The sequence below is a fragment of the Sciurus carolinensis genome, chromosome 3, assembly GCF_902686445.1.
Source record: "Sciurus carolinensis chromosome 3, mSciCar1.2, whole genome shotgun sequence".
NCBI lineage: Eukaryota > Metazoa > Chordata > Mammalia > Rodentia > Sciuridae > Sciurus > Sciurus carolinensis.
Genome location: NC_062215.1, coordinates 137221309 through 137246554, shown reverse-complemented (window position 1 = coordinate 137246554; position 25246 = coordinate 137221309). Strand labels below are relative to the sequence as shown.

The window sequence follows — 25246 nt, the reverse complement described above, 5'->3', positions numbered from 1 at the left end:
GATAATCACACCTCTAAGGCCAGCATTACTGATACCTTAAATGTTTTTTGCACACTTTTAAAATTGCTAGTATACGTGGTGTTATTCAATGATTATCCTAAGATTTTCTTTTCTTTTTCTATTTGTGCATGCTATTGTATAGAATGTTGGGTTTGATGGCAGCATATTTATACATACATAACAATATAAGTTGACCAATTTTACTCCCTAATACCTCCACTATCTTGCCCTCCTTCCTCTCCCTGATTCCCTTCCTTTACTCTAATAGTGTCCCTCTACTTTTGTGGAATCTCTTTTATTTTCTGATTTTTTTTCCCCTCTAGCTTACACATATGAAAGAAAAGATATGATATTTCTGAGTCTGACTTATTTCACTCAAAATCCAGTTTCACCTATTTTTCTGCAAATGACATTATTTTGTTCTTTTCTATGACTGAATAGAACTCCATTGTGTATATATATCACATTTTCCTTATCCATTCATCTGTTGATGGATACCTACTTGGTTCCCTAATTTGGCTATTAATTGTGCTGCTATTAAACATCGAAATGTTTGTTTCTAAAGTATGCTGGTTAATTCTTTTGGAAAATACTGAGGAAGAATGGTAGAGCTAGTCATAAGGTAGGTCTATTTTTAGCTTTGGGGGGAAGATTTCCATAGTGGCTGAACTGATTTACCTTCCCAACAACAGTGTATAATAGTTTCCTCTTCTTGCATCCTTACCAGCATTTATTGTTATTTGTATTCTTGATGATTGCTCTTCTAACTTCAGTGAGATAAAATATCAATGTAGTTTTGATTTGCATTTCCCTGGTGGCTGAAGATGTTGAGCATCTTTTCATGTAATTGCTGACCATTTGTACTTCTTCTTTTGAGAAGTGTCTGTTCAGTTCATTTGTTCATTTATTGATTGGGTTATTTGTTTTCATAATGTTTACTTTTCTGAGATTTTAATATATTCTGAATATTAGTCTTCTGTGAGAAGATGAGCTAACAAAGGTTTTCTTGTATTCTGTAGGTTCCTTCTTCACTCTGTTTCCTTGCTATGCAAGTTTTTAACTTGTTGCTGTCCCATTTATTGATTCTTTCTTATTTTTCCTGAGGTGTATGGGACCACCTATTTAGGAAGTCTTTGCCTGGAACCTGTATGTTGAAGTGTTTTCCCCACTTTTTCTTCTAACAGTTTTAAAACTTCAGGTCTTATATTTAGGTCTTTGATCCATTTGGAGATGACTTTTGTACAGTGTGAAAGGAATCTGGTTCCATTATTCTACTTATGGATATCCAGATTTTTCAGCACCACTTGTTTAAGAGGTTTTGTTTTTTCCAACGTTATTGGCACCTTTGTGAAGAATGACTTGGGCTGTGTGTCTCTGTGTCTTCTATTTTGTTCCATTGGCCTAAGTGTCTTTTTATGCCAGTACCATGCTGTTTTTATTACCAAGGCTCTGTCGTATACTTGGAAGTGATGTACTGTGATGCCTCCATCTTTGTTCTTTTTGCTCAGAATTGCTTTGACTGTCCCAGTCATTTGTTCATTCATGTGGATTTTAGGATTGTTTTGACTAGTCCTGTGAAGAATATAATTGTATGACCATTTTAACAACATTAATTCTGCCTATCAATGAATATGGAGCCATCTCTGGTGTCATCTTACCATCTTCTGGTGTTCTCTTCAATTTCTTTTTTCAACATTTTGTAATTTTCCTGGCAGAGGTCTTTCACCTTTTTGGTTACATATATTCCTAAATATTTTATTTTATTTTTGTAACTATTGTGAATGGAATTGTCTTCCTGATTTCTTTCTCACTTGGGATTTTTTCCCAATACATATGAATTTTTTAAACTTTTAAAAATTTGTTTTAGTTACACATGACTAGAAAGCACTTTGATACATCATATATAATGGAGTATAATTTTTCATTCTTCTGGTTATACATGATGTAGAATCTCACTGGCCATATAGTTACATATGTACATAGGTAACGTCTGATTTATTCTATTATCCTTCTTATCCCCATACTCCTCCCCTCCTTTCAATACCCTCTACCTAATCAAAAGTAACTCTGTTCTTCCCCAGTCCCCCATCCCATGTGAATTAGGATCCATATATCTTTGGAAGATTAAATTATGTAAGTGTTTATTTCTTAAAGGGGATTTTATTTTCTTACTTCCTAAAATATCTGATCAATTCAAATTAAAGTTTCAGTTTTTTGGCCATAAGAACAAACTTGATTTTAGTTGAATCAGTTTGACTTTATACTGTCTTACATTTAGAAGACTGTGTAGTCTTTTATAGTATTAAATTTTCTTAGATTACACTTCACTTCCCTTTGCTATGTCTCAGTGTAATCATTTCAAGTTTAAGTGAGAAATGCCTATGCTGATCCTTTCAATGTTATGTTGTGAGATAAAGAAATAATCTGGAAAATTCAGTTCCCTGAATAATTTTAAACTGACATTGAAAATAATGTCTTCAATATTGTTGACCTGATAAAGTTTTATTTGACTTGTGCATTTACATTATAAAAACTATCTTCTGTAGAAAAGTTGAAGAACTAAACAGACAGTGTGAAAATTTCATACCTGCCAAGCTTTTCCTCTTCAGATGTTCTGGTTTATACAAGCAGGTGTTCTTCTCCTAAAGACACTGGGTGCAGGCATAATGCTTATTTCTCTTTATGACACTGAGGGTGTATATAAAATTGTCCCAAGTGTTGTTCAATCTTCTATTTCCTGGAATTTGTCTGCCTTCCAGATGAGAGCAGGTGAATAATGTCATCCTAACCCTGTCAAAGTTTCACTTTTCCAGATTCTAAAGCCAAGTCAACATTTAAAAAATATTAATCATTATGAATACTATGCAACTTTTTTTCTCATTTGTTTTTAAGGGTCCTGTTGGCCCAAGGGGACCTCAAGGTTTACAAGGACAACAAGTAAGTCTTTTTATAATTAAATTGTATGGTACAGTAAAGAAATATGTGAAAATAAGCTCTCTGTGAGATGACTGTTTTGGGAAGGCCTTTACAGTGCATAATTCTAATGATCACTTTAGATTACTAATAATAATTTGAACTCACTTAAAATATGTGCAGTATTTTTTCAAAGTTTCTTCATTGTACTAAATTTTTATCATCTGATTTCTTTATGTGACTTCCCTCCAATACCAGAGGTTATGTGTCTTTGCTCCTGAAATAACAAATCATTATCTCAGGTTGCAATGAAAATTTTCATAATTGATTATGTACCTACTCTGAGACTATGAAAACAGATTATATCAGGTCATTACCATGGGGTCTTTTATAAATAAAAGTCAAAGTGATCATTCAATGGAATCTTTAAAAAGAACATAGTACTAAATGCTTTTTTTCAATGCCTAGAAAATACCAATAAAATTGTGTATAGAGCTATTTTATTTGTTGTAATGATTTCACAAGAATTAGGAAATAGTTTCTTTTCTTTTTTTTGTGGGGGCAGACTTGGGATTCAACCCAGGGGTGCTCTATCACTGAACTACATCCCTAAGCCCCAGTCCTCTTTACTTTTTATTTTGAGACAAGGTCTCACTATGTTGCCTGAGTGGTCTTGAACTGATGTGACACTGTACCCATCAGGAAGAGACTTCTGCAAAGAAAGAAAGAAAAAAATTTAGCTCAGTCAAAGTTAGCTGACTCTGCTAGCAATGTTCAAGGTCATTAACATGCATTTTGATCTAAATGGCTTGATGGGTAAGTTCTATTGCTCTTCTCATTTTGTAGATTAGGAAATTAAGTTATAGACAGATTAAGTGACTTGCCCAAAATGATAGAGCTGTAAAGTGACCAGCCATCTGAATAGTCACATAGAGTAGACAATTTGGTGTTCTGTTTTCCTTTGGTTTGTATATAATCATTTTTCCCCTCAATTTTAGGGTGGTGTAGGACCAACAGGACCTCCTGGTGAACCTGGTGAACCTGGACCAATGGTAAATGTCAAGTAAGCATGTATACTCAGTTACATGCTGGTCCACCCTGATAATGATGTAGTCAGTTATTTTTCCACATCTTCTCTAAAGAAGTAAGAAGTGAAAATTTAGTTTGGAAGCACTTTATCATGGGGTATTTAAGCTGTATGTTCTTTATGGCAGAGTATTTAAATTCAAAGGGATAGGTACAGTAGACAATGCTGAGATATGTGTATTTGTGTAATGAACCTTTGAGTACATGATCTGAGGGCTATAAGAGTTAAATTGTAATAAAAATATTTTTTCTGATATATTTTCATTGTTTCAAGAAATTTTGGATTATATTATTGGCAGTTAGAAGTAAATATTCTTTCTTCCCCCCTTCTGTGTTGCTTTGTAATAGGGTCCAATTGGTGCACGTGGACCAGAGGGCCCTCCTGGCAAGCCTGGTGAAGATGTAAGCTTCTGTTTTCCATTTTGCTTTTAAGTTCTAAAGAGCCTAAGAAGGAACTAGAATGTTAACAAGAATGTCCTGTAATAATAAATTTCACTTTTTCCAATGCTTTTGTCCTCCATTACATTCCATCTAAACTTGAGAACTGAGAATAAACTTTTACAAAAATCTAAAGGAGTTCTCAAGTTTGATTGTATAATATTATTAGGTACTGTCTCTCTCCTGCATTCCTCAGGATTTCCATTCAGATTTCTCCATGAGATATTAGAATTATTCTCACAATAACTATAACCTTTTCTGGTAGAATCACTGACATAATCTAAAAGAAGAAACTATATGGTTTTGGTGGCAGTGTATCATTATGAATTCTTAATAAGTGAAATTTTCAAATTGCGTTAGTAGTATAGTGCCAATATGGCTCCCCAAAGCTTTAAAAGTAATTTTTTCAATTGAATTTTTAATTAAAGGTGATGTAACTATAAATTTTAACATAAGTAATGTGTGATCAATGAATTATGCAAAAACAGATTTGATTTGCTAGATTCTTTTCTTAGTTGTAACAAAGTTGAGGATAAGATTAGGGCAGGCCATTAATTTCTATGTGACACAAAATTAAGTTTAGTATTATATTTTCTCTTTGTGAACTGTGATATACATTTAAGCATATTACACTGAATTTGGCCATAAAGAAAATATCTCTGGTTGTTTCATTTTGTCACAAGAAAAGAAATGGTTAGTAGTATTTGAAGAAGCAATGTTTTAATTCAGAGATATATGGTCATGCACGTAATAATTGAAATTCATAAAATTGTGAATTAGGACAGACTAGGATAATTCATATCCATTTCTTCTGTAAATCTATGAAAGTTCTACAAAATCAATTGTAGCATAACTGGCTCTCAGAAAAAGAATCTAGGTTTCCTTTATTTTATGCTGCTTAGATACTCACACGTGAACTTTCTAAAGAAGACATTTTATCTGCAATTTATTTGTCATCTAGTCTCAGAGAACACTCAAATCCCTTTACACCTCCCCCACCTCTTGCTGTTTTATTTATTTATTTATTTTCCATATAGGGTGAACCTGGTAGAAATGGAAATACTGGTGAAGTGGGATTTACAGGATCGCCGGTAAGTTTACACTTACCAATATAGTAACATATAGACAAAATTCAAAACATAAGGAACACTGACTTGCAATTCATTGTATGCATGTGCATTAGATACTAAGTTAATGCAGACAATCTAGTAATGTTCCTTTCTATCTAAAAGTAAATTGTCACAGGACATTTTGCTAGAATTACAGCTAATTCCAGTTCCCAGCTTTGCATGGGAACCATATGAATAACTCTCCTGGAGCCAGAGAATTATGTCATAACCTCACATGGATACTCTCCAAATTGAATATCAAATTTTCAGAAAAAGAGAACATTTTTTTTTCCAGAGGAATCTGGTCTGACTTATTTACAGTTTATGACACTTGAATCCTGCTTATCTTTAAAACCTTTTTCATTTTCTATTAGCCCATATGTCTAAAAGAATAGCCTGCAAGAGTTTGTTGACTGTTATTTTATGGGCTAGGGCAATAAATGTGGACAGGATGTTTCTTTGGCTGCTCCCCAAATCCTAATGTTGGCTGAAATTCTTGATTAATATTCTGGACCCTGAAATTTCATGACAAGTTAATGTACAATTGCCAGACATTCTAACAAAGCTGTTTTCTTCCCCCACAACTCATCGAAGGAACCATGGCAATTTACTCCATCAGATTCCAGGACCTGGGCCACTAGAACATTCTCTGAACCCACCTTTCTGTCCTCCTCACATTGCTTTGCTAGGTTCTCCTGAGTTACACAGGAAGGAGGAAAATTGCGAAATGATAAGAAAGTAAAAATCCTCCTGGAACATCCTTCTTGTGGTTTTTCCCACTCAACATCCCCTAAACAGATCCAGTCAACTACATATTATGTTTTTTATAATTTCCTAATGTTTCTACCACTCAGTGCAAGTAACAGTGCTACATTACTGTTTATTTTCTTGAGGAAGTTCAATGCTAGTATGTTATTTAAAAAAAAAAAAAAGAATGCTGATCTTTAACAGAGATTTACAGGACTCTAAGGATTATTTAGTTTCAAATTTACAACCACTCTCCTACCTCCCTGTTGTCTTTCCTTTGCCCCTCCATCTGCCCAGGAAGTAAATGCAGACAAAGGCATGAGGTTTAGTCATTAGCACAGATGTCCTTTCCCCCCATCCCTGCTCGACCCTCCGTGGCCTGCTGCACTCTTGCACACCCTCACAGCACAGCCCTCTGTGGGGAGGAAAGGTGCCCTGCCAGCACACCACAGATGCTCTCTGCAAGCTCAGTGTTACAACGTGTGACTGTGCTGTGATGACAGGCCTAGGTCAGCAGAACGGGAATTCTTTATGAGCATTAGTACATCTGCTCCACTTTCTTGTTATATTTGGGATATGTAATCACATGAGGATTCTCCTCACAGACCATAAAAACTGAAGTGAATTAATTGTTTGAAATAACATCGCTCAGTAATTCTCCTCTGGGCTCAGATGCCTGTGCACTGAGTTGCTTGTTCCAGATGGAAGGGAGGCAAATCTTGGTAAAGGAGGACTTCAATCAAAAAACTTAAAGGGAGTTCTTGATGTGAAGGAATTCCTAAGCGGGGTTGTGTAAACAGAATTACTGAGACTTCATTTGTTCAGAGAGCACGATTTGATGCACCCTTACTGTGATATCCTCCAAACACTAAAGAAATATTTTCACTGCAAGATGTCACAGAGGAATTATTGCTTTGATCTGATCATGTGAATTTTATTTATTGAGCAGCCTCTTCATTCGTTTAGTAATAGCGAATGAAGCCTATGGTGTGCAGAGTTGAAGGATTTTACTACAAATGTAAGATGGTGCTAAGACAGAGAAATTCCTTAGGAAAGGTTTAGGTCAAGTGCTGTGAGAACTTGAAATATTAAACCATTTCTTCAGTTGTTGTCCAATGATTGTTCACTGATTATCCCACTAACCAGTCATGAGTGAAGTCATAAGTGCCAGGATTATGAAGATTAATAATAATAGTAGTAATAGAAAATTAATACTAATCACATCTACCTATGTAATCAAGGTGCAAATGTGCGGATGGCAGTGATAATGGCAAGTCAATGCAAAACCAAATTAATGTAGGCAACAAGAGCAAGCCAAGTCAACAGGGTCATTATCGATTTTAAGAGAACGAGAAAAAAGTTTCAAGCATCACTCCAAAATAGTCATATCATTGGATCTGATTTTCTGTTGTATTTTTATTGTTTTTAAAATTTAATGTGCTTTGGTTGAGTATGCATAGAAATAGTGGAAATGTATAAATTATTAAATAAAAACACCAAACCATTCTCACATTTCCTGATCTTTCTTTTTGTTAGATATTTCATTTCCTCATTTATTTTTTAAGCAATCATACATCTACAAAGATTGCAGTGAATACTTCATTAAAAAAATTACCAACCACATTGTAATACTATATTTCCCATCATATTCTGCTGCCCATGTTCACAAGTTCAGAAAAAAATTTTTAAAAAAGCATTGGCTAACTATGAATGTATTTATTTGTCTACCACAAATAAAATACAAAATTAAGGAGGAAAAGCATGTTTTCCTTTAAATTCTTTTCCTGATTTTTTTCTTTATGCTTTGACAAAGTCAATTCAGACATTAAACACATTGGTTCATTTGTATTTTCTTCTCGTCGTTCTTTTTTCTTGCTACTACTTAAAATATAGTGATATCATGTGAAACTTTGCAAACGTCATCGAATGAATACTTGGCATTACTCCATGTCTGGAAGTCATGTTTCCACTTCTAACAGTGCATTTGTTTTGTTAATTTTTGATCACCCAGATATATTTTGACAGATAAAATATACTGGTCTTTTCTTTCTGCTTTAGTGTGTCAGTGAAAACTGTCATTTAGATTTTCTTTTTTGAAAAAGAAGCATATTAAACAATTTCCTATTTGTACTAATGACTCTGAAACACTTTCTTTTTTTTCCCCAGGGAGCACGAGGCTTTCCTGGGGCTCCTGGTCTTCCAGGTCTGAAGGGTCACCGAGTAAGTTCAATCCTCTCTGATACTATGTGTTACCACCCAGTAGGATGTGGGGAACACTGCCTTCTAAATCTTCACAGTTCCGCTTGTCAGTTTTCTTTAACTGGCTGTGATTGCAATATTCATCTGCAGTTACTGAAATCACAATTCTCTTTTACATTTCCTTCAAATTTCATTTGATTCTAAAAAAAAAAAAAAAAAAAAAAAAAAATTCTACTACATACCTGGTACCGTGATACAAAAGAGGACACAGTGATGAATAAGAAAATTCTTTGGCTTGTAGGTTTAGCTCATAAAAGATATAGTTAAGAAATAGTAATTGCCTAAGGAAATAAGCAATTAGTAAATAGTGGAATAAGTGACATGACTTGAGTAGAGAATGCACTACTTGGTGTGCAGAGCTGAAGGACTTTACTTCACGTCAAATGTTTGACAATTGATAACCAGAGGGGTCAGCCAACCCAGATTTGGAAGGCAATAGAATGCTTCTTTCATAGCCCAAGAGAATTAATATGTAACTATTATGTTATGTACACAAGAGAATCGGTCTAGCTATTTATCTGAAAGCAAAGCTAATACACTGACTAGTCTCTGTTTTGAGTAGCTGGTTTCTATTAGGATGATTGGTGCTGCTGGTCTCGTTATTAAATACAGTTGTACCTCTATATCCACTGGAGAGCAACTCCAGTCCCCCTTGTATCCCCCCACCCCCTGCACATGATATCAAAATCCATAGATGCTCAAGCCCTTTATATACAAAAATATAGAAAAATGATAAGAAAAACATCTATATGTGTTTAGTACGGTTGCGACCGTTGTAGGGCTAATGGCAGAGTATATGTCACAACAAGAGAAGTTGGTTTTCCTTTGAAAATTTTTGATTCCTGGTTGGTTAAAGACATGAATGTAGAATCTGTGTATTCAGAAGATCAATTGTATTTTGTTTATCACTCCTGAATATAACTCATATTTTGTAACTATGTGGACTTTATAATTTTGTGTGTCCTCTAAGGCTAATGTAAATTTTTAGTTGTAACTGTAGATTAAATTTCTATAAAGTCATGAATGTTCGACAATTGATAACACTGAATGTTGAACATAGTTTTAAAATAAGAAAACCCTACTTTAATTTTCTTTGAATAAACTTCCAGAAAAGTTTGAGAATTAGGAGATATTTTGAGTGATAACTTAAAATTGCAGGTTTTTTTCATAAGACAGTTTTTTTTTGTTTCTTTTGTTTTTTTTTGCTGTGGGTGGGGCAGTAGCAGGGGTAACCAGGGATTGAACCCAAGGGCACTTAGCCACTGAGTCACATCCCCAGTCCTTTTTATTTTTTATTTTGAGATAATCTTGCTAAGTTACTGAGGCCAGCTTTGAACTTGCAATCATTCTGCCTCAGCCTCCTGAGCTGCTGGGATTCGTAAGGCACTTTCTATGAACATTTTTTTTTTTTTTTTTTTTGCGGTACTGGGGATCGAACCCAGGGTCTTGTGTACGCAAGGCAAGCACTCTACCAACTGAGCTATCTCCCCAGCCCTGAACATATTTTTTATGCTTCTTTTATGTTTCAAAAATTGAAAAAAAACAAAAACCCAGCATACATATACATATTTATATTTTTCTTCTCAGGGACACAAAGGTCTTGAAGGCCCTAAAGGTGAAGTTGGAGCAACTGGTGCTAAGGTAATTGTACAAAACCAAAACTGCCATCACTGTAGTTCTTCTGTTCTTCTTTGAGTACCTACATAATTTTCAGAACCTCCTTAACTAATTCTGGAGAAAAGAGGGATTTAAATAAATGAATAGTTAGGTAAATAATGTGTACTCTGTTGTTTGACGCCCTTTTAATTTCAGGGTCTTATAGCCTTGCTTATTCCCCAAATTTATTTATTTCCATATGGAGAGAAAATATCAAGGAAGAACAGAATAAGTTTTAATGGGAGGAATCATGAGATATAATCATAAGAAAGCATTTGGTTTTAAAGTTTTATTTCTAAGTTTTCTATAATAGATCTTCAGAGAATATGAGTTAATTTTAGCTTCGTAAAATTATGCTTGAGGTATGCCAGAAATTGACATATAGTTACTTTATTACTAGGTGTGATAGTTTCTGTCCGTCTTGTTTAAATCCCCAATTTTATCTTAGACTTATTTCTGTGAAATCAAATTTTCACTTAATTTTACAGAAAAGCAATGAAACAAACTTTTGAGATCCTTCATTGAAAGATTATAAAATGTGAAAGTAAATGTGCTCTTTAAAATCATACATATATGGAATAATGTAATGTTAATCTTGACTTAGGTTTCTCATACTGGGCAATCTCAATTTTGCTTTAGGGTGAAGCTGGCCCTACCGGTCCAATGGGTGCCATGGGACCTCTGGTATGTATCAGTTTTGTTATTTTTTTTTTTTCAAGATTACCTTAAGAGAATGTTTAAGAGAAAAAAATAAAAACATAAAAAGAATGTCCATTAGTCAGTGACATAATCTTGATTAGTTGCTGACAGACCACAAAAAAAAAAAAAAAAAAAAAAAAATTGGGCCCTTTGGAAGGAAAAAGACTCTTCCTTCATTTTACTGTTTTTCTTGGGTGTAAAATGACCTCATCTTTTTCTAATCACAATGAACAAATCAGTATTATGTACTAGGCCTGTTAAAGCTAGGTTAAGTGAATTCTGCTTATATAAGAGGTGGTAGGATAGGTGTCTCCACAGGTATTTTCACACTTAAAATGACTCCTGGAAACACTGCTATTTGGCAACTAATTATATTAAATCTCCGTTGGATGGAATAGGTAGTCCCCAGCCTAGAATTCAATTTAGACTCTAATATATGTTTTCTCTGTCTCATCTACAGGGTCCAAGAGGAATGCCAGGGGAGAGAGGGAGACTTGGGCCCCAGGGTGCTCCTGTAAGTATGCCTGCTTTTATCCATACTGCTGAGATGTGCATTTCAACTCTTTTTCTGGTTTGCTTTATTGAATATATCTTTTAAATGAGGAATTTCCAGTAGGTCATCTTTTTTTTTCTTTCTTTTTATTTTGGAATAATTTTTAAAAAATTTGGAATAAACTCCAAGTTTGAAATATTAGTCTACATAGCCTGACAATCCAAGAACTGTGAAGAAAATTGTTAGAACATTCCCTCCTACCCAGGTTCGATCACCATCATCCTTATGATATCTTCCAATAGAAACATTCAACACAGTCCATGAAATTCCTTAAAATTTATGGTTGCTTTCCCTTTTAAACCTTCTCAAATGCCTGAGATGTTGCATCCTTAGCACATTCCCTTATACTTGTGTCCTATTTCAGTTCACTCTTGGAGAAAATATATTCTCCAGTACTCCTGAAGTGTGCCATTGATTCCTACTCTATTTATCACCAGCTGTCCAGTGGGGAATCTAGCTAAAAAACTCAATTTAGAGTATGCTTTTTTTTTTTTTTTAAAAAAAAAACACTTCTGGCCATACGGTGTTAGGTCAGGTTTCTTAGGAAGCAGCTTCAAAGGAGTCAATTGTAGACAGGAAATTCATTGGGGATTGCTCTTAGAAATTATACTTGTGGAGGATTGAGTAAAAGAAGCTGGGTTTGTGAGAGGGAGAAATTGAATTTTGTTGCAATTGCAACAGAGACCTTGGCAAATCTCAGGAGAATTGTGGAGCTCTTCAGACTTGTCTTGAATAGAAGTCAATCATTTGTACCCCTACATTGACCAAGTTAAGGGCAAGACTTTGAGAAAGCCAACTCCTTTTACTGAGGACAGTTCCTGGGGAGAGTAACCATAAACCAACCCTCAGTACTTCTAGCTGATGGAATTGTACTTCGGTCCTGAAGGGAATCTGGGTGAAGACCAGACTCCGTCACAACTTAATTTGTGTGCACATGTGACATTTTAAAGTGGTGGTTTGTTTGTTTTTCTAAGGAGTTAATCCTTCCTTAAGTTAATCTGTCTGTTAAGAAGGATAAGAAGTTCAAATTTTCATTATCCCAAAGCTTATGTGATAGAATGTGATACATTAAAGTAAAAAGAATAAATTTTACTCAGTTTCATTCTTCTCAGTTTTGATTTTTATTTCTTATTGCTATAAGGATAGTGTATGTATTACTACCTTATCAGCTTTTTGTAGATGTGTATTTTTATTACTGTTTACCCAGGGACAGTTGTTGTTGGTTATCTTAATATTTACTCTTCAATTTTTAACATCAAAATTATTTATAAAGCAAATGAATTATGATAAAATACTTTAAAATGTAACCTTATGTGGAAAGTGGAAAAAGATAAAAAATTATTCTAAGTAAAATAATATGATCTTACCTTGCCTTTTCATTCTAATTAGGGACAACGAGGTGCTCATGGTATGCCTGGAAAACCTGGGCCAATGGTGAGTTGTAGTACGTTAATATTCATTCATTTATTCTTCATTTATTAATTATTCCATTTATATATTTATAAACATTAACAGAATATTCACTGTTCCACACACTTAAAATAAAAGATGAAAAACACACAGTTTGTATTCTTGAAAACTGGATATATTAACAAATGTAATTGTATAATACTATTGCTAACTGCTGTAATAAAGAATATAACATGAAGTATAGGGGATAGTGGAGGAATTACCTAAACATACAGTAGAAGAAGGAAGTAAAGGAAGACTTAAAAGGAGTAGTTTTCAAGCAAAGTCTTGAAAGATGAGTACATAAAATAGACAAGAATATAGTTCATTCTATACAACTGATCGAAAAACATGGCGAGCTCAGGAAAATGCTGAGAGGGTAAAATTAGATTGGGAGGCAGAAGCTAGATCATGAAAAGCTACATTTACTCTATTAAAGAGTTTTTGAAGTTTTCCTTATAGGAGTTACTGAAAGACCATTGTAGAATTTTAAACACAGCAGTGTCAAGACCTGAGATCACCTGCTGGTAATGTGGAGATAACATGAAGATGACTGAGACAAAAGTCTGAGTTCAATATGACATATATAACCCTAGGGAGAAATTATAAAGATATGGACTGAAGTTATTACCAGTAGTGGATGCAGACTGCATATCTATGAGCTAAAAAAGACTACATGCCACAGCTTATTGGTTACTGGTTTGAGGAGTTTGGTAGAAGATAAAATTTATCTGAGATTCAAAATACAGGAAGAGCAACAGGCTACAGCTTGTGAGTTTGGGTTTAGGATGAAAAGAAATCTGTCCAGTTTTGAGATTGGACATGCAAGAGTGGAACTCAGGGTAGAGATTTGAATTGCAAATGTAGATTTGGGAATTTTTAGCATAGCGGTAATAAGTAAAGCCATAGGAATAGAAGTGTAATGTAGAATGAGAAATGAAAAGGTTTCAGGGAGTGCTAATATTTCACACAGAGTGTTTTCTGTGTCTAGTATTGATAATGCTATGGCATTTTGCTTTAGATGGGTTTATACTATTTCATAGGTGCCCTTTGAAATTATGAATCTTTAACTCACATTAGAAGATGAAAATCTGAGCATTTATTTGGCTATGGGTAGTAAAATATAAGCAAAAGCAAAATTGGTATTTTCACAAATTTTTAACATATTATGCATTTTAATAATTATTTTCCTTACTTGTATAGATAGCCTCAATTGCTGCTCATTATCTGCTGAGGGTCCCAGAGGCATACAGGATCTCAAGAGATTTATGGAGATAACACAGAATGTAGTGGTAGCCAGTGGATCAGAGTCTTTATTTTTATTTTGTTAAGGATACTTAAATTATAACTTTACAAGCAAAACCAAACTAAATTAGCATTTTCAAATAGCCTAAAAATATGAAGTTCTTTTCTAAACCATAGAATAATTGATTCATACATGTGTTTTTCTCATCAAATAACATGACTTTTATAGTGATAGGGATCAGGGAAGGGGGAAGAGAAAGAAAGGGTGGTAATGGGGGATAATAGAGGAGAGAAATGATCAAAATCCTGCAGGTATACTGTGCCATAATGAAACCCACTGTTCTGGGTAATTAACATGCAATAATAAATGTAAAAAAAATTATAAATGTTTAAAAATGTAAGCTCTTCCAAACAAATTAGAAAATAGTGGTGTCCATTGTACAATTTTATCTCGTTGAAACAGAAAAAGTTGAGTCAAGTTCCACAAGGTAAATTGTGCTAATACAACTCCATGGAAAGAAAATTAGAGAAAGAGAGAGAAAGTGTGTGTGTGTGGTATTCCTGATCAATCAGAAAATTGTAAAGTTTTCAGTTTTTCCATATGCCAAAAGTAGAACAGAAATTCTACTATTTTGTAATTTATTTGCCCTGAGAATAATTACTCCCTTGTTACTTGTGAAAAGGAAACAAAATGTAGGACAATAAATAAGTATACTTTGAAAGGGCTTTCATTAATTCAACATTGATGTAATTAAAATTCAGTGCTCAAGAAGAACCAGGATAACTTAGAATAGAATTTTTCTTTACCCAAATTTCTTTAAATTTAGCTTTTAAATCAATGGTTAAACTCTATGTATGTAGGATAGTGATAAATATTCACTTATTATTTCTTCAAGAAATCTCTCTAAAATATCCAGATTATTCTTAAGCATTATTTTTATAGAATGACATTCTAGATTTTGGTACAAATTATAACTTTTTTAAAACTATCTTTGCTCTTGGTTAATCCTGAGAAAGTACATCTCAAGAGGCAATGTTTCAGAATCGTTTGCAACTGAGACTGAATCTTATGTGGCACAGTAAAGAAATCCAACTATCATTAATATTTTTTGGGTTTGTTTCCTAAAATTATTTTAGATTAATGTTAGAAGATACTTGTAATAAAATTACATTATCACCTTTGTGGTTTTAAAACACAAAACAGATTATTCCTGTATTATGTGTCAAAATACATATTGTTATCAGAGAATGAAAAAATTCACGTAGTTAGGTGTCAGATACCTAGTTGATGAGTTTTCTGGTTTCTTTTAATAGGGTCCTCTTGGGATACCTGGCTCTTCTGGTTTTCCAGGAAATCCTGGAATGAAGGTAAGATAATTGATACATTTAACTCTACTTGATTACATGAGTCCCAAAGTAAAGAATGACAAAAGTAAAGAATGACTGAAGAGTATGGAAGTTCTTCTCAATTAAGTGAAGAGCCTAGAGTAGTATGTTCATTGTCCATTATGATAGGGAAATAAAATTTAAAAATGAAAGTAACTCTATAAAATGTAATAAGGAATAATTACTTATAACCATACAATTATAATTCAAAGAATCTATCCTTTTAGGGCTCTAGCCTAACAGCTATATGGAATAAGAAGGAGTTTTGAACTGAACTGGAATTCTGTTCTTGGATAGAGCACCAGGGAGTCATAAACAGCAGAATGCACAATAGAAGGTTAAAACAAATCATAACTTGTTAGAAAAGGCCCTTCTTTCACACAATACTGGTCATCACTCCATCACCCCACTTGCAGCCATTGGAGGAGTGGGCAGGGAGAATATTTGGCTCTCAATGTGGGAATGGACTGAAGTATTCTGCTGGGATGACTTACATTTGTAATGAGTCATAGTCTGTTCTTTCTTGTATTTTGGGAGAAATGCAAGGATTACAGTAGGAGGGTGTAAGCTCAAACCAAACTTGACCCTTGACATAAGTGACTTCACTTTGGGATCTCACTCCATCCTGTCTGTAGAAGCTGTTGCTCCACCTTTTGTGTTGTCTTCCAAGTCAGCTGTTCAGTTATCTGAAAGCTAGTCAGAGAAGAACCACAAGCCCTCCCATGTTCTGCCTGAAAACTAGAAAGTCCCCAGGTCACTTTCCTGGCCCAGACAAGAGCCAAAACTGCAGGGAAAAATAAATAAATAAAAGCAACCTGACTCTGTTCTGCTCTTAGACCTGCTTATAAGCCTCCCGCCCTCACCATTTGCGCTTGATGCTGCCTGTGGGGTCTGAACCCTTTCCTCCCTTGGGAAGTGAATAATTTTCATCTTTGCTTTGTGCTTGGACTCAGTGAAATCTTCCAGATCCCACAGACCAGTCACCATTTGGTTAAACCTAGCAGAGTGCATTAAGATTTTATTAGCTGAACTTGTGAATAAATTCAGAACACTATTTTCAAATGGTAAGCAACATATTTGATTGCCCCCCACCCTAAGAAATCATGGCAAAAACTTACATCTTGAAGAATAGATTTACTCACAAGGTTTAGTCTTACAAAAAGGACTATGGTAAGTGCAGGTACTTGACCCCCTAATCCTTGCTTCTCATGGAATTTTGTCTAGAATTAAGTGAGATAATTTCTATAAGTCTTTAGCATATTGGACCTCCTTCAATATAGGTTCACATCTCTTTTTAGTAGGGCATAGAGCTACTTAAATGGGATTTCAAGTTAGAGCAAAAAGATCTGACATTTCAGATACTCATTGAAATATCAGGATCATCAGTCAAATGATTCTGCAGCCTCTCTCTAATGCGCTTTTTGAATTCTGTGCCACAGAGATGGAACTGCCTTTAGATGTTGTTCTAAGTCATTTCGCTAACCAGTCCCTGATTTCCCTGAGCACCTTTGTGTTCCCTTCTGACTCTGATCTGCTTCCTGATGTCCAAATGTTTTCCTTTTGTGGTTCTGGGGATGGGATCCAGTGCGACACATGCTAAGCTATCACCAGCTCTGAAGTCTGTATCTTAATACAATTGACTCTTGCCCTAACCTCCTCTATATCCCTATGAAAACACCCAATATTCCTTCATTCTTCACATGAGACCCTCTACCCTGAAACTGAGCACTGGGTTGGGTAAGAAGGAAAGAATACTTACAGGGCCAAAGTCTTTGGATTAGCAGAAAGGGGTTTCTGCTCCTATTGCAGCAGTTTCAACTCCACTAGCAATTGCACTTTTTATAGGCAATCACTCTGGATACTCCCCTCTCCTCCCAGATTTTTGTAAGACTGATTGTCAGTTATGGAATGCTACTTAATAAAACTCAAACAGCTAGCAAACCTGTTTCTCTAAGAAATTGTTTCTCTGTCTTTGCTTCCCACACCCTCCCCCACTATAAAAATTCCTGGATATTTGTTTTGGGTCAGAATTCTGCTATTCTTGTAAGGTTCTCCTATGGTCTCTGATGCTCTGGATCAATAAACTTGTGCATCCAATTCTTTACATTCCAATAAAGAATAAAAGAGTTTTAATATATTTAATTGATAATAATGAGCCACTTAATTTTGGTTTTCTAATCTAGGAATAGACTACATAGGTATATAATAAAATACAGGAACTAAGTGTGAGTTTCAGATAAACAAAGTATACATTTTTAATATAGGTATGTTGTAAATATGGCATGGGAAAAACTTATACTAAAAGTTGTTTGTTTATCTGAATAAAAGCTAGCTAGGCTTCCTGAGTTTTACTGCTATCTGGACCATTATGTTGAAAACTTAGTTCTGCTCTTAATGCTATTTTTCAAAAAAAACCTAATTCATGTCAAAGAATGTGTGTGTGTGTGTATGTGTGTGTGTTTGACAAGTATTGGTTTGTTTTTGTGTTGCCAAAAGTTGTCAAGCTCATTAGACATTTGTAACCCTGATGTTGTACATTTTACTGAATTAATGATTTCTTGAAGTTTAATAGAATTGAATTTTTATAAATTGAGTAACAGTTACACTAAGAAACAAATTTTTCTATGTTGCTTATATAACAAGGAAACAATGTCTTGCCCTCTAATGATGATAGGAACTTTTATACAGACTTTTTTTTTTTTTTAACTGTGATTTTCTGTCAATTGGAAAACTATTGTCTGGGTCCTGCAGCACATTTTAGCTGATCTTGGGTTGTTTTAAAGATATTAAGAGAGAGTTTGGTTTATTTTTGGATGACAAATCAAACTTTAATTGTGTGGTACCTTGTTGGACTTCAAATGTCCAGGTTTACATTAAACAGAAACAACTTATGCAAACACAGTGCATCTGTTCAATTTTTCTCCTTGATTGATGTGTTTTAGAGTCTGGATGTGCTTCTGTTTTCTCAGGAGTACTCTTGAAGCATCTGAATATATAAGAACAAATTAGAAACAAACTGTGCGGGAGTTAGAATATCTACTCTCATTCTTAGAGTTTGGTGCTACTTGGTATAGGGTTGTTCCCAGTTTTTGATTATGAATCTAGATTATGTTAAATGTTAAATATAATAAGTAAAAAAAAAATCCGATAAATGTGGTAAAAAAATTCCAAATTTTGTGGAGGTTCTGAGAAGGGCAACTTAAGTTGACCCTGATAGACAGATGTGTCAGATTCCTGTAGCTGGAAATTAGGATATGGAGAATATTCTCATAGAAGAGGTCCCCAGCATAATCACATAAGAGGCAGGTGGAAATGTAAGTCCATTCCTTAACCTAGGTTAGGCCCACATCCCTGATAAATCTCTTTGTGTTCTTGGCCCCTGAAATATTTGGGTTTAAAATGAAAAACTACAAACTTGCGATTAACTTTGTACCATGACACTGTTATATTTTTCTTAAATTAACATTTCCCTTTGTATCCCTTTAGGGAGAAGCAGGTCCTACTGGGGCACGAGGTCCTGAAGGTCCTCAGGGTCAGAGAGGTGAAACTGGGCCACCAGGTCCAGTTGGTTCTCAAGGTCTTCCTGTAAGTTCCTGGTGTATCTAAGAACTAGCCCAGAAAGATGGGCGTTGATTATAGCATCAGAACAAATGCAACCTGTCTTAATATATTCTTTTTGAATTCTGAATGAGTGCTAAAAACTCATGAAAAAAAAAATTTCCCATATTGACTCTGCATCTTTTGCTTAATTTGTGGAAAAGGCAATTAGTCATAACAGTATTCTTATGATGTAATGGTGGATGATATAATTTTTTGCATTTTTTTCTTTCTCTTTTGGGAAGATGATTGGACATCTGAATGCCACCCCAGATGTGCCAAGATATAGCTTAACATTTCATACTTTTTATGTGCCTTTTAGGGTGCAATGGGAACTGATGGGACACCTGGTGCCAAAGGCCCCACGGTAAGTAAGTGTGTTTATATCAGGTGAAGTTCAAATAGTTCTAATCCTTTGGATATTGACCCTAGAATACTACGTAGGCCTCTGCTCATCATGCCACTTTTGCTATCTGACAGGGCTCTGCAGGTACCTCAGGTCCTCCTGGCTTGTCAGGACCCCCTGGATCTCCCGGCCCTCAGGGTAGCACTGGACCTCAGGGAATTCGAGGACAACCGGTATTTTCTTTTGAAAAAGCTGTCATTCCTTAGCCTTATCAAACTAAGAGTGCCTAGAGAAATAACATGTAACATGAAGCCTTAAAGCAGACAATGTGATTTGTCCAAGTGAGGGAAATGAAGTCTGGAATCTTTGCAATCTCCGAAAGCCAAATGTTAATGTGCAATCCATGTGTTTAAATTCTAAGTTAAACATTACTGCCCTAAGTTAAATTTCGTTTTTTAAAAACTTAATAAGGTCATCACTTCATAGTTCACCTCATAGAATTTTATGATTAGTTAAATAATAAATGTTATGGAAATATTTTACAAGCCAGTGAGAAGAAATATGAGGCTTAATAGGGATTTATGTGATGATTCGGTTAAAATTAGGTTCAACATATATTTCTTGAGAGTTATTCTTGAAGAATGAGTCCAACATGCTGTTTCTATTGAACGAGTTTGCAGAAATTATTAGGAAATATATTTGTGATGAGTCCTTAAGAAATAAACACATTGAGAACTTGTGCTTTTATAGCTTTTACCTTGATAGGGAAAATATGTTTTCTTTCCCAGTACCACTTAAAACAAATATTTTTGATTGTGTTACAAACAGTGTGGTCATGTTGATAAACTTTTTTTTAATTGCTGGTGAAAGATTTATTAAAATATGAGTGTTGATGATATGCCACAATGTATTTTACTGTGTTCTCAATTTAGCAGTTTGGTTCCTTTGATATAAACTACAATTGATATTTAAAGATACATATACACACCCCCCCAGAGCTTTCCAAAAATGAAACACCCTACTTGGAGTTGCCAAATTCTCAAGAAATAAGAGATAAACAAAATGGTTTTGATTTTGAGTAAACAAGTCTATATAAACCCTAAGTAAAGTTACTTATAGAAGTTATTATAGGTAATTATAATTTTAAGGATCAAATTTGAAAAGTAGTGGAATAATTTTAGGTATTTTCGTATGTTTGAAAAAAAATGATATTAAAACTCAAACTCCTGAAGATTGTTGATAACAATTATCCTGGATTTGGTGAAAATTCAGATATATTTTATAATACTTGCCAAGTTTAAAAATGATTATATTACTAATTAAATATAGATTCAGCTACTGAAAAAAATTTAGGGCCTATTCATGGTAATGGACTAGAGCAGGTTGGACTGGCTAAATGTCCTGGCTTTTACAACAATTGATATTGTATTTTAGGGTGATCCAGGAGTTCCAGGTTTCAAAGGAGAAGCTGGCCCAAAAGGGGAACCGGTAAGCCTTCACTTTTTTTTTTTTTAATTTTTTTTATGAATAGAAGAGTATAAATATTATCTAGAAGTGTGTAACTCAAAATCCTCAAGAGATTAAAAAATAATGGGAATAATAATAGCTTTGGATGAAAATACTTTTTAAATTATGTTTTAGAATTTGTGACTGACTTCATTAAATGAGTCTTCTACCTATACCCACTCTGGAAAGAGCTCCTCCTGGTAACTTCCTTCTGTTTTAACAGGGGCCACATGGTATTCAGGGCCCAATAGGCCCACCTGGTGAGGAAGGCAAACGAGGTCCTCGAGGTGATCCAGGAACAGTTGGACCTCCAGGCCCAATGGGAGAAAGGGTGAATTTGAATAATAAAATACATTCTTATGGTTATGGGGGAACTGCATGAGTAAGTTTTGGGATAATCAGGAAAACTAAAGCAATTAAGAGATGCAGTTTAATATGGTTGTCGTGTAGAAAAAGAGCCAATTGCTTAACGAATCTTTGTTCATTTGTGCAACAAATATTGATCGAATTATTACTGAATGCCAATCTGAGCTTTTGGTGCTTGGGTAAAATTAGTGGGCAGAAGCCTATGGTCTCAATCCTTGTGTGGACACTAGTTTACTTTGAGGGGGAGATACAATTAAGAAGTCAGTGGTACATAAAAACATACTTACACATTCACTTATTATCTAATGGGATGGCACGGGGGAGAGTTAACTGAGTAGATGACAGTGATGTAATGTTAGATTAGATTCTTAGGAAATAGGGTCCTCCAAGAAGATAGAATTTTGCCTGAGACCTAAGAAAGAACATTCTTAGTAGAGGAAAAAGCAACTGCTAAGCCAGAAGACCAGAAAGAATTTGGTCATTTTAAAGACTAGAAGAGGCTGTTGTGACTGGAATATAATGAAACAGATCTGAAAGGGGCAACAATAATCTCAAATCTGTACAGAGCTCAGAAATGTCAATGACTTCTTGTTTAAAACAGTGCTCATGCTGTTATTGTTTTTATTTTCAATATGGTCAAATAATTTTTTAAGTTTATTAAGTTTTTCAATATTTTTATTTTTGCATAATAATTGTACATAATAGTGGGATTTATTGTTACTTTAATGCTTATTATTGTTGATATTTTGATCTCTGTAGATGGTGATTTTGTCCCTATGTCTACATCCTAGTTTTTCTCTGTTTATTTTATAATGAATTATTAGAGGAGGACTCTTCCCTCCTTTCTTTCCTCCCTTCCTTCTTTCCGTCTCTCTCCCTCTCCGTCTCTCTCTTCAGTACTGAGGACTGAGCTCAGGGGTGCTATACCACAGAACTACATCCCCAGCCCTTTTTATTATTTTATTTTATTTTGGGGGGAGTACCTGGGATTGAACTCAGAGACACTCAACCACTGAGCCACATCCCCAGCCCTATTTTGTATTTTATTTAGAAACAGTGTCTCACTGAGTTTCCTAGTGCCTCACTTTTTGCTGAGACTGACTTTGAACTTGCAGTCCTCCTGCCTCAGGCTCCCCAGCTGCTGGGATTACAGATGTACGCCATAGCATCTGGCTAGAGTATTTCTTGATTTGAAGAATTTTTTGGCTTAGTGTTTATAAAGTCTTCAAAATATAAAATTGATTCTTTCTGATCAGATAGTTTTCCTTATTTATTGCTGTGTTAGCTTCATCATAGTTCCTAAAACTTTATAGTAATTAAAATGAAAACTAATTGTTATATTACAAAACTGTGGATAACAAGTAAAGATTACATTTTCATCCTTTGCAGGGTGCTCCTGGCAATCGTGGTTTTCCAGGCTCTGATGGTTTACCTGGACCAAAGGTGAGATTACGCCACATTGCTGATGCTCACGAGGGTGGTTTTTAAGAGTCCATGTACAGTGTGGTGAGGAATCTGGCATGAATCCAGATTCAGAAAGAGGTGGATGCAGAATCAGACCTGTCCCCAAACCCATCTTATGTAATAGTTTTGCTTTAAGAGGTCTAATTCAGGAGGAGGATGGTTTGAAGATTGTGGGAGTTAGTTTTCAGGCTTTCCAGGCACATTTCTGAAAAGAAAAAGTTATAGACTTTTACTTTAGCTGATATATCTTTTATTCAGAAATTTAGATCTTTTAAGATTATATTTAAGAAAAATTTGAATTATTAGAGCGAGGTTCTAAACACACCTTTGATAAGTTAATGATGGAAAAACCACTATTTTACAGGGATAAGGGAAAGTTTACAAGTTAGAGCAAAATGTTTAGTAACATTGTTTCAAAGAAGTCTTTGTAACATCTTTGACAAAATAGTTGAATATTAGTGTGGATTTGGAAAATAAGAATTTAACCTCTCTCTGCTTTTGTTTCCCGGAACTCCTTTCTTCCTCTAACTTGTCTGTTTTGCTTTGGAACAGGGTGCTCAAGGAGAGCGGGGTCCTGTAGGTTCTTCAGGACCTAAAGGAGGCCAGGGGGACCCAGGACGTCCAGGGGAACCTGGGCTTCCAGGTGCTCGGGTAAGAACCTGGAGTTATTTGGTATATGAACCCAAAATAAATCCTCCTGGGTATTCATTGAAGGTTTTTTTGCTTTTGTTTTTGTGTTGCTTGATTACTCAACTTAGAGCAATTTGTTTTCATGGCATTTATCTGATTGATTGTTTTAAATACTGGTTTGTTATTTTTTTCACTTATAGACAACACATTAACTTGTAACCTTCCTCTCTTAAAGGAGTATGTATTAATAACTTTACCACTTGACATGAGAAAAAAAAATCCTGCTTGTAAATTTTTATGTTTTCATTACTTGCTAAAAAATCAACTTGTTTATACTTTAGTACAGAGTTCCTGATAAATTTCATTTTAACAAAATATCACTGGAAATATTTAGACACGAGAATTGCCCGTCTATTCAATCATCAACAATGCAACACTATTTTTCCTGTCTAGAATCTTAAATATCAGTTTAGCAACAAATTGATAGTTACTTTTTGTTTTCAGGGTCTGACAGGAAATCCTGGTGTCCAAGGTCCTGAAGGAAAACTTGGACCCTTGGTAAGTATTTTAAACAAAAATCTATCACTTTGATATTTTTAAATAGAAATGCAATTTAAATGACATTTATTTAAAGTTAATATTTTGATCCCATGGATGTTATGTTTTCATGTTTCAATGCCCTGCTGGTAGTGAATTCTTAAGGTCCTATTTATTTTCAAATTGAGCAAAATCCAGATCAAATTTCATTGGAATCAATGATGGAGATTGTAATTCCATAAGTGAAGAGTGTTGAAATGATGCTGTTTGATAGTAGTGAAATTTGTCTATTAGCAATGTTCTCATTCCTGATGTTCTTCTGATTTTATATATTTAAAAGATGAGTAACTATGACTCTTAAGAGGTGATATATTCTCAGCCCTTACCTTATATTGCAATGTAAAATAAAGTCCTGAATTTTCATTACCACAAACTAGAGTAAAAGAAAGAAGAAAGAAGGATTCTTCTTATTAATATGAATGTTTCAGGAAATGTGAGGACAAGGCTTATGCATACAGTAAGAATAGAATCTGTGCTCTAATTACTCTAAATAATTAAGAGGTTTTCTAAAAACCATCCAACTTTTCTGATTCATTAAAAAAAGCCATAGGGTAATTTATGATTTATGCAGCTTTTATAGTAAGCAAAGGAAAATGGCAATTTTGGAATGGCACGTTGAGAGAGAACTTACATACAACTTACATGGTTCCTGTCTATCCCACAGGGTGCTCCAGGGGAAGATGGCCGACCAGGTCCTCCAGGCTCCATAGGCATCAGAGGGCAGCCTGGGAGTATGGGTCTTCCTGGCCCGAAAGGTAGCAGTGTGAGTACAGTGTATACTATTTGCCACCTCAGCAGAATATTCATTGGAAGACCAGGGTATGTTTTTTAGGAAACTGATTGAATTTTAGAATAACTTCAATTTATTCTTTAGGGTGACCCTGGAAAACCTGGAGAAGCAGGAAATGCTGGAGTTCCTGGGCAAAGGGTAACTATCCATTTTCTGCTAAAGAAATAAATATGAAACTATTTCAATTCCCATGGTCTCATCTCATGAATTATTTGTGTGTGTCTAGGGAGCTCCTGGAAAAGATGGTGAAGTTGGTCCTTCTGGTCCTGTGGGCCCTCCGGTATGTGATCTTCTAGTGATCATATTTATAAATTGCATTTCTTAGTGATGTTTGTCCAGGATTTATGAATACTTATTGAATAAGTTTCAGAAGAGAATAAGAAAGTGTGGGATTGAAGAATTTCAGTTAT

At 34.7% G+C, this 25246-nt stretch overlaps 1 protein-coding gene across 1 annotated transcript in view; it reads left to right on the top strand.

Moving 5' to 3' along the window:
- The window catches only part of Col5a2 (collagen type V alpha 2 chain), a 138784-nt gene that overhangs the window by 85768 nt on the left and 27770 nt on the right, over positions 1-25246 (top strand). Inside the window, exons 9-29 of the mRNA XM_047544589.1 lie at positions 2893-2937; positions 3912-3965; positions 4348-4401; positions 5475-5528; positions 8460-8513; positions 10140-10193; positions 10848-10892; positions 11368-11421; positions 12850-12894; positions 15469-15522; positions 19027-19125; positions 19460-19504; positions 19618-19716; positions 20918-20971; positions 21213-21320; positions 22745-22798; positions 23372-23470; positions 23954-24007; positions 24711-24809; positions 24921-24974; positions 25063-25116. Of these exons, the coding sequence (XP_047400545.1) occupies positions 2893-2937; positions 3912-3965; positions 4348-4401; positions 5475-5528; positions 8460-8513; positions 10140-10193; positions 10848-10892; positions 11368-11421; positions 12850-12894; positions 15469-15522; positions 19027-19125; positions 19460-19504; positions 19618-19716; positions 20918-20971; positions 21213-21320; positions 22745-22798; positions 23372-23470; positions 23954-24007; positions 24711-24809; positions 24921-24974; positions 25063-25116 (1332 nt within the window). The remainder of the gene's footprint in view (positions 1-2892; positions 2938-3911; positions 3966-4347; positions 4402-5474; positions 5529-8459; positions 8514-10139; positions 10194-10847; positions 10893-11367; positions 11422-12849; positions 12895-15468; positions 15523-19026; positions 19126-19459; positions 19505-19617; positions 19717-20917; positions 20972-21212; positions 21321-22744; positions 22799-23371; positions 23471-23953; positions 24008-24710; positions 24810-24920; positions 24975-25062; positions 25117-25246) is intronic.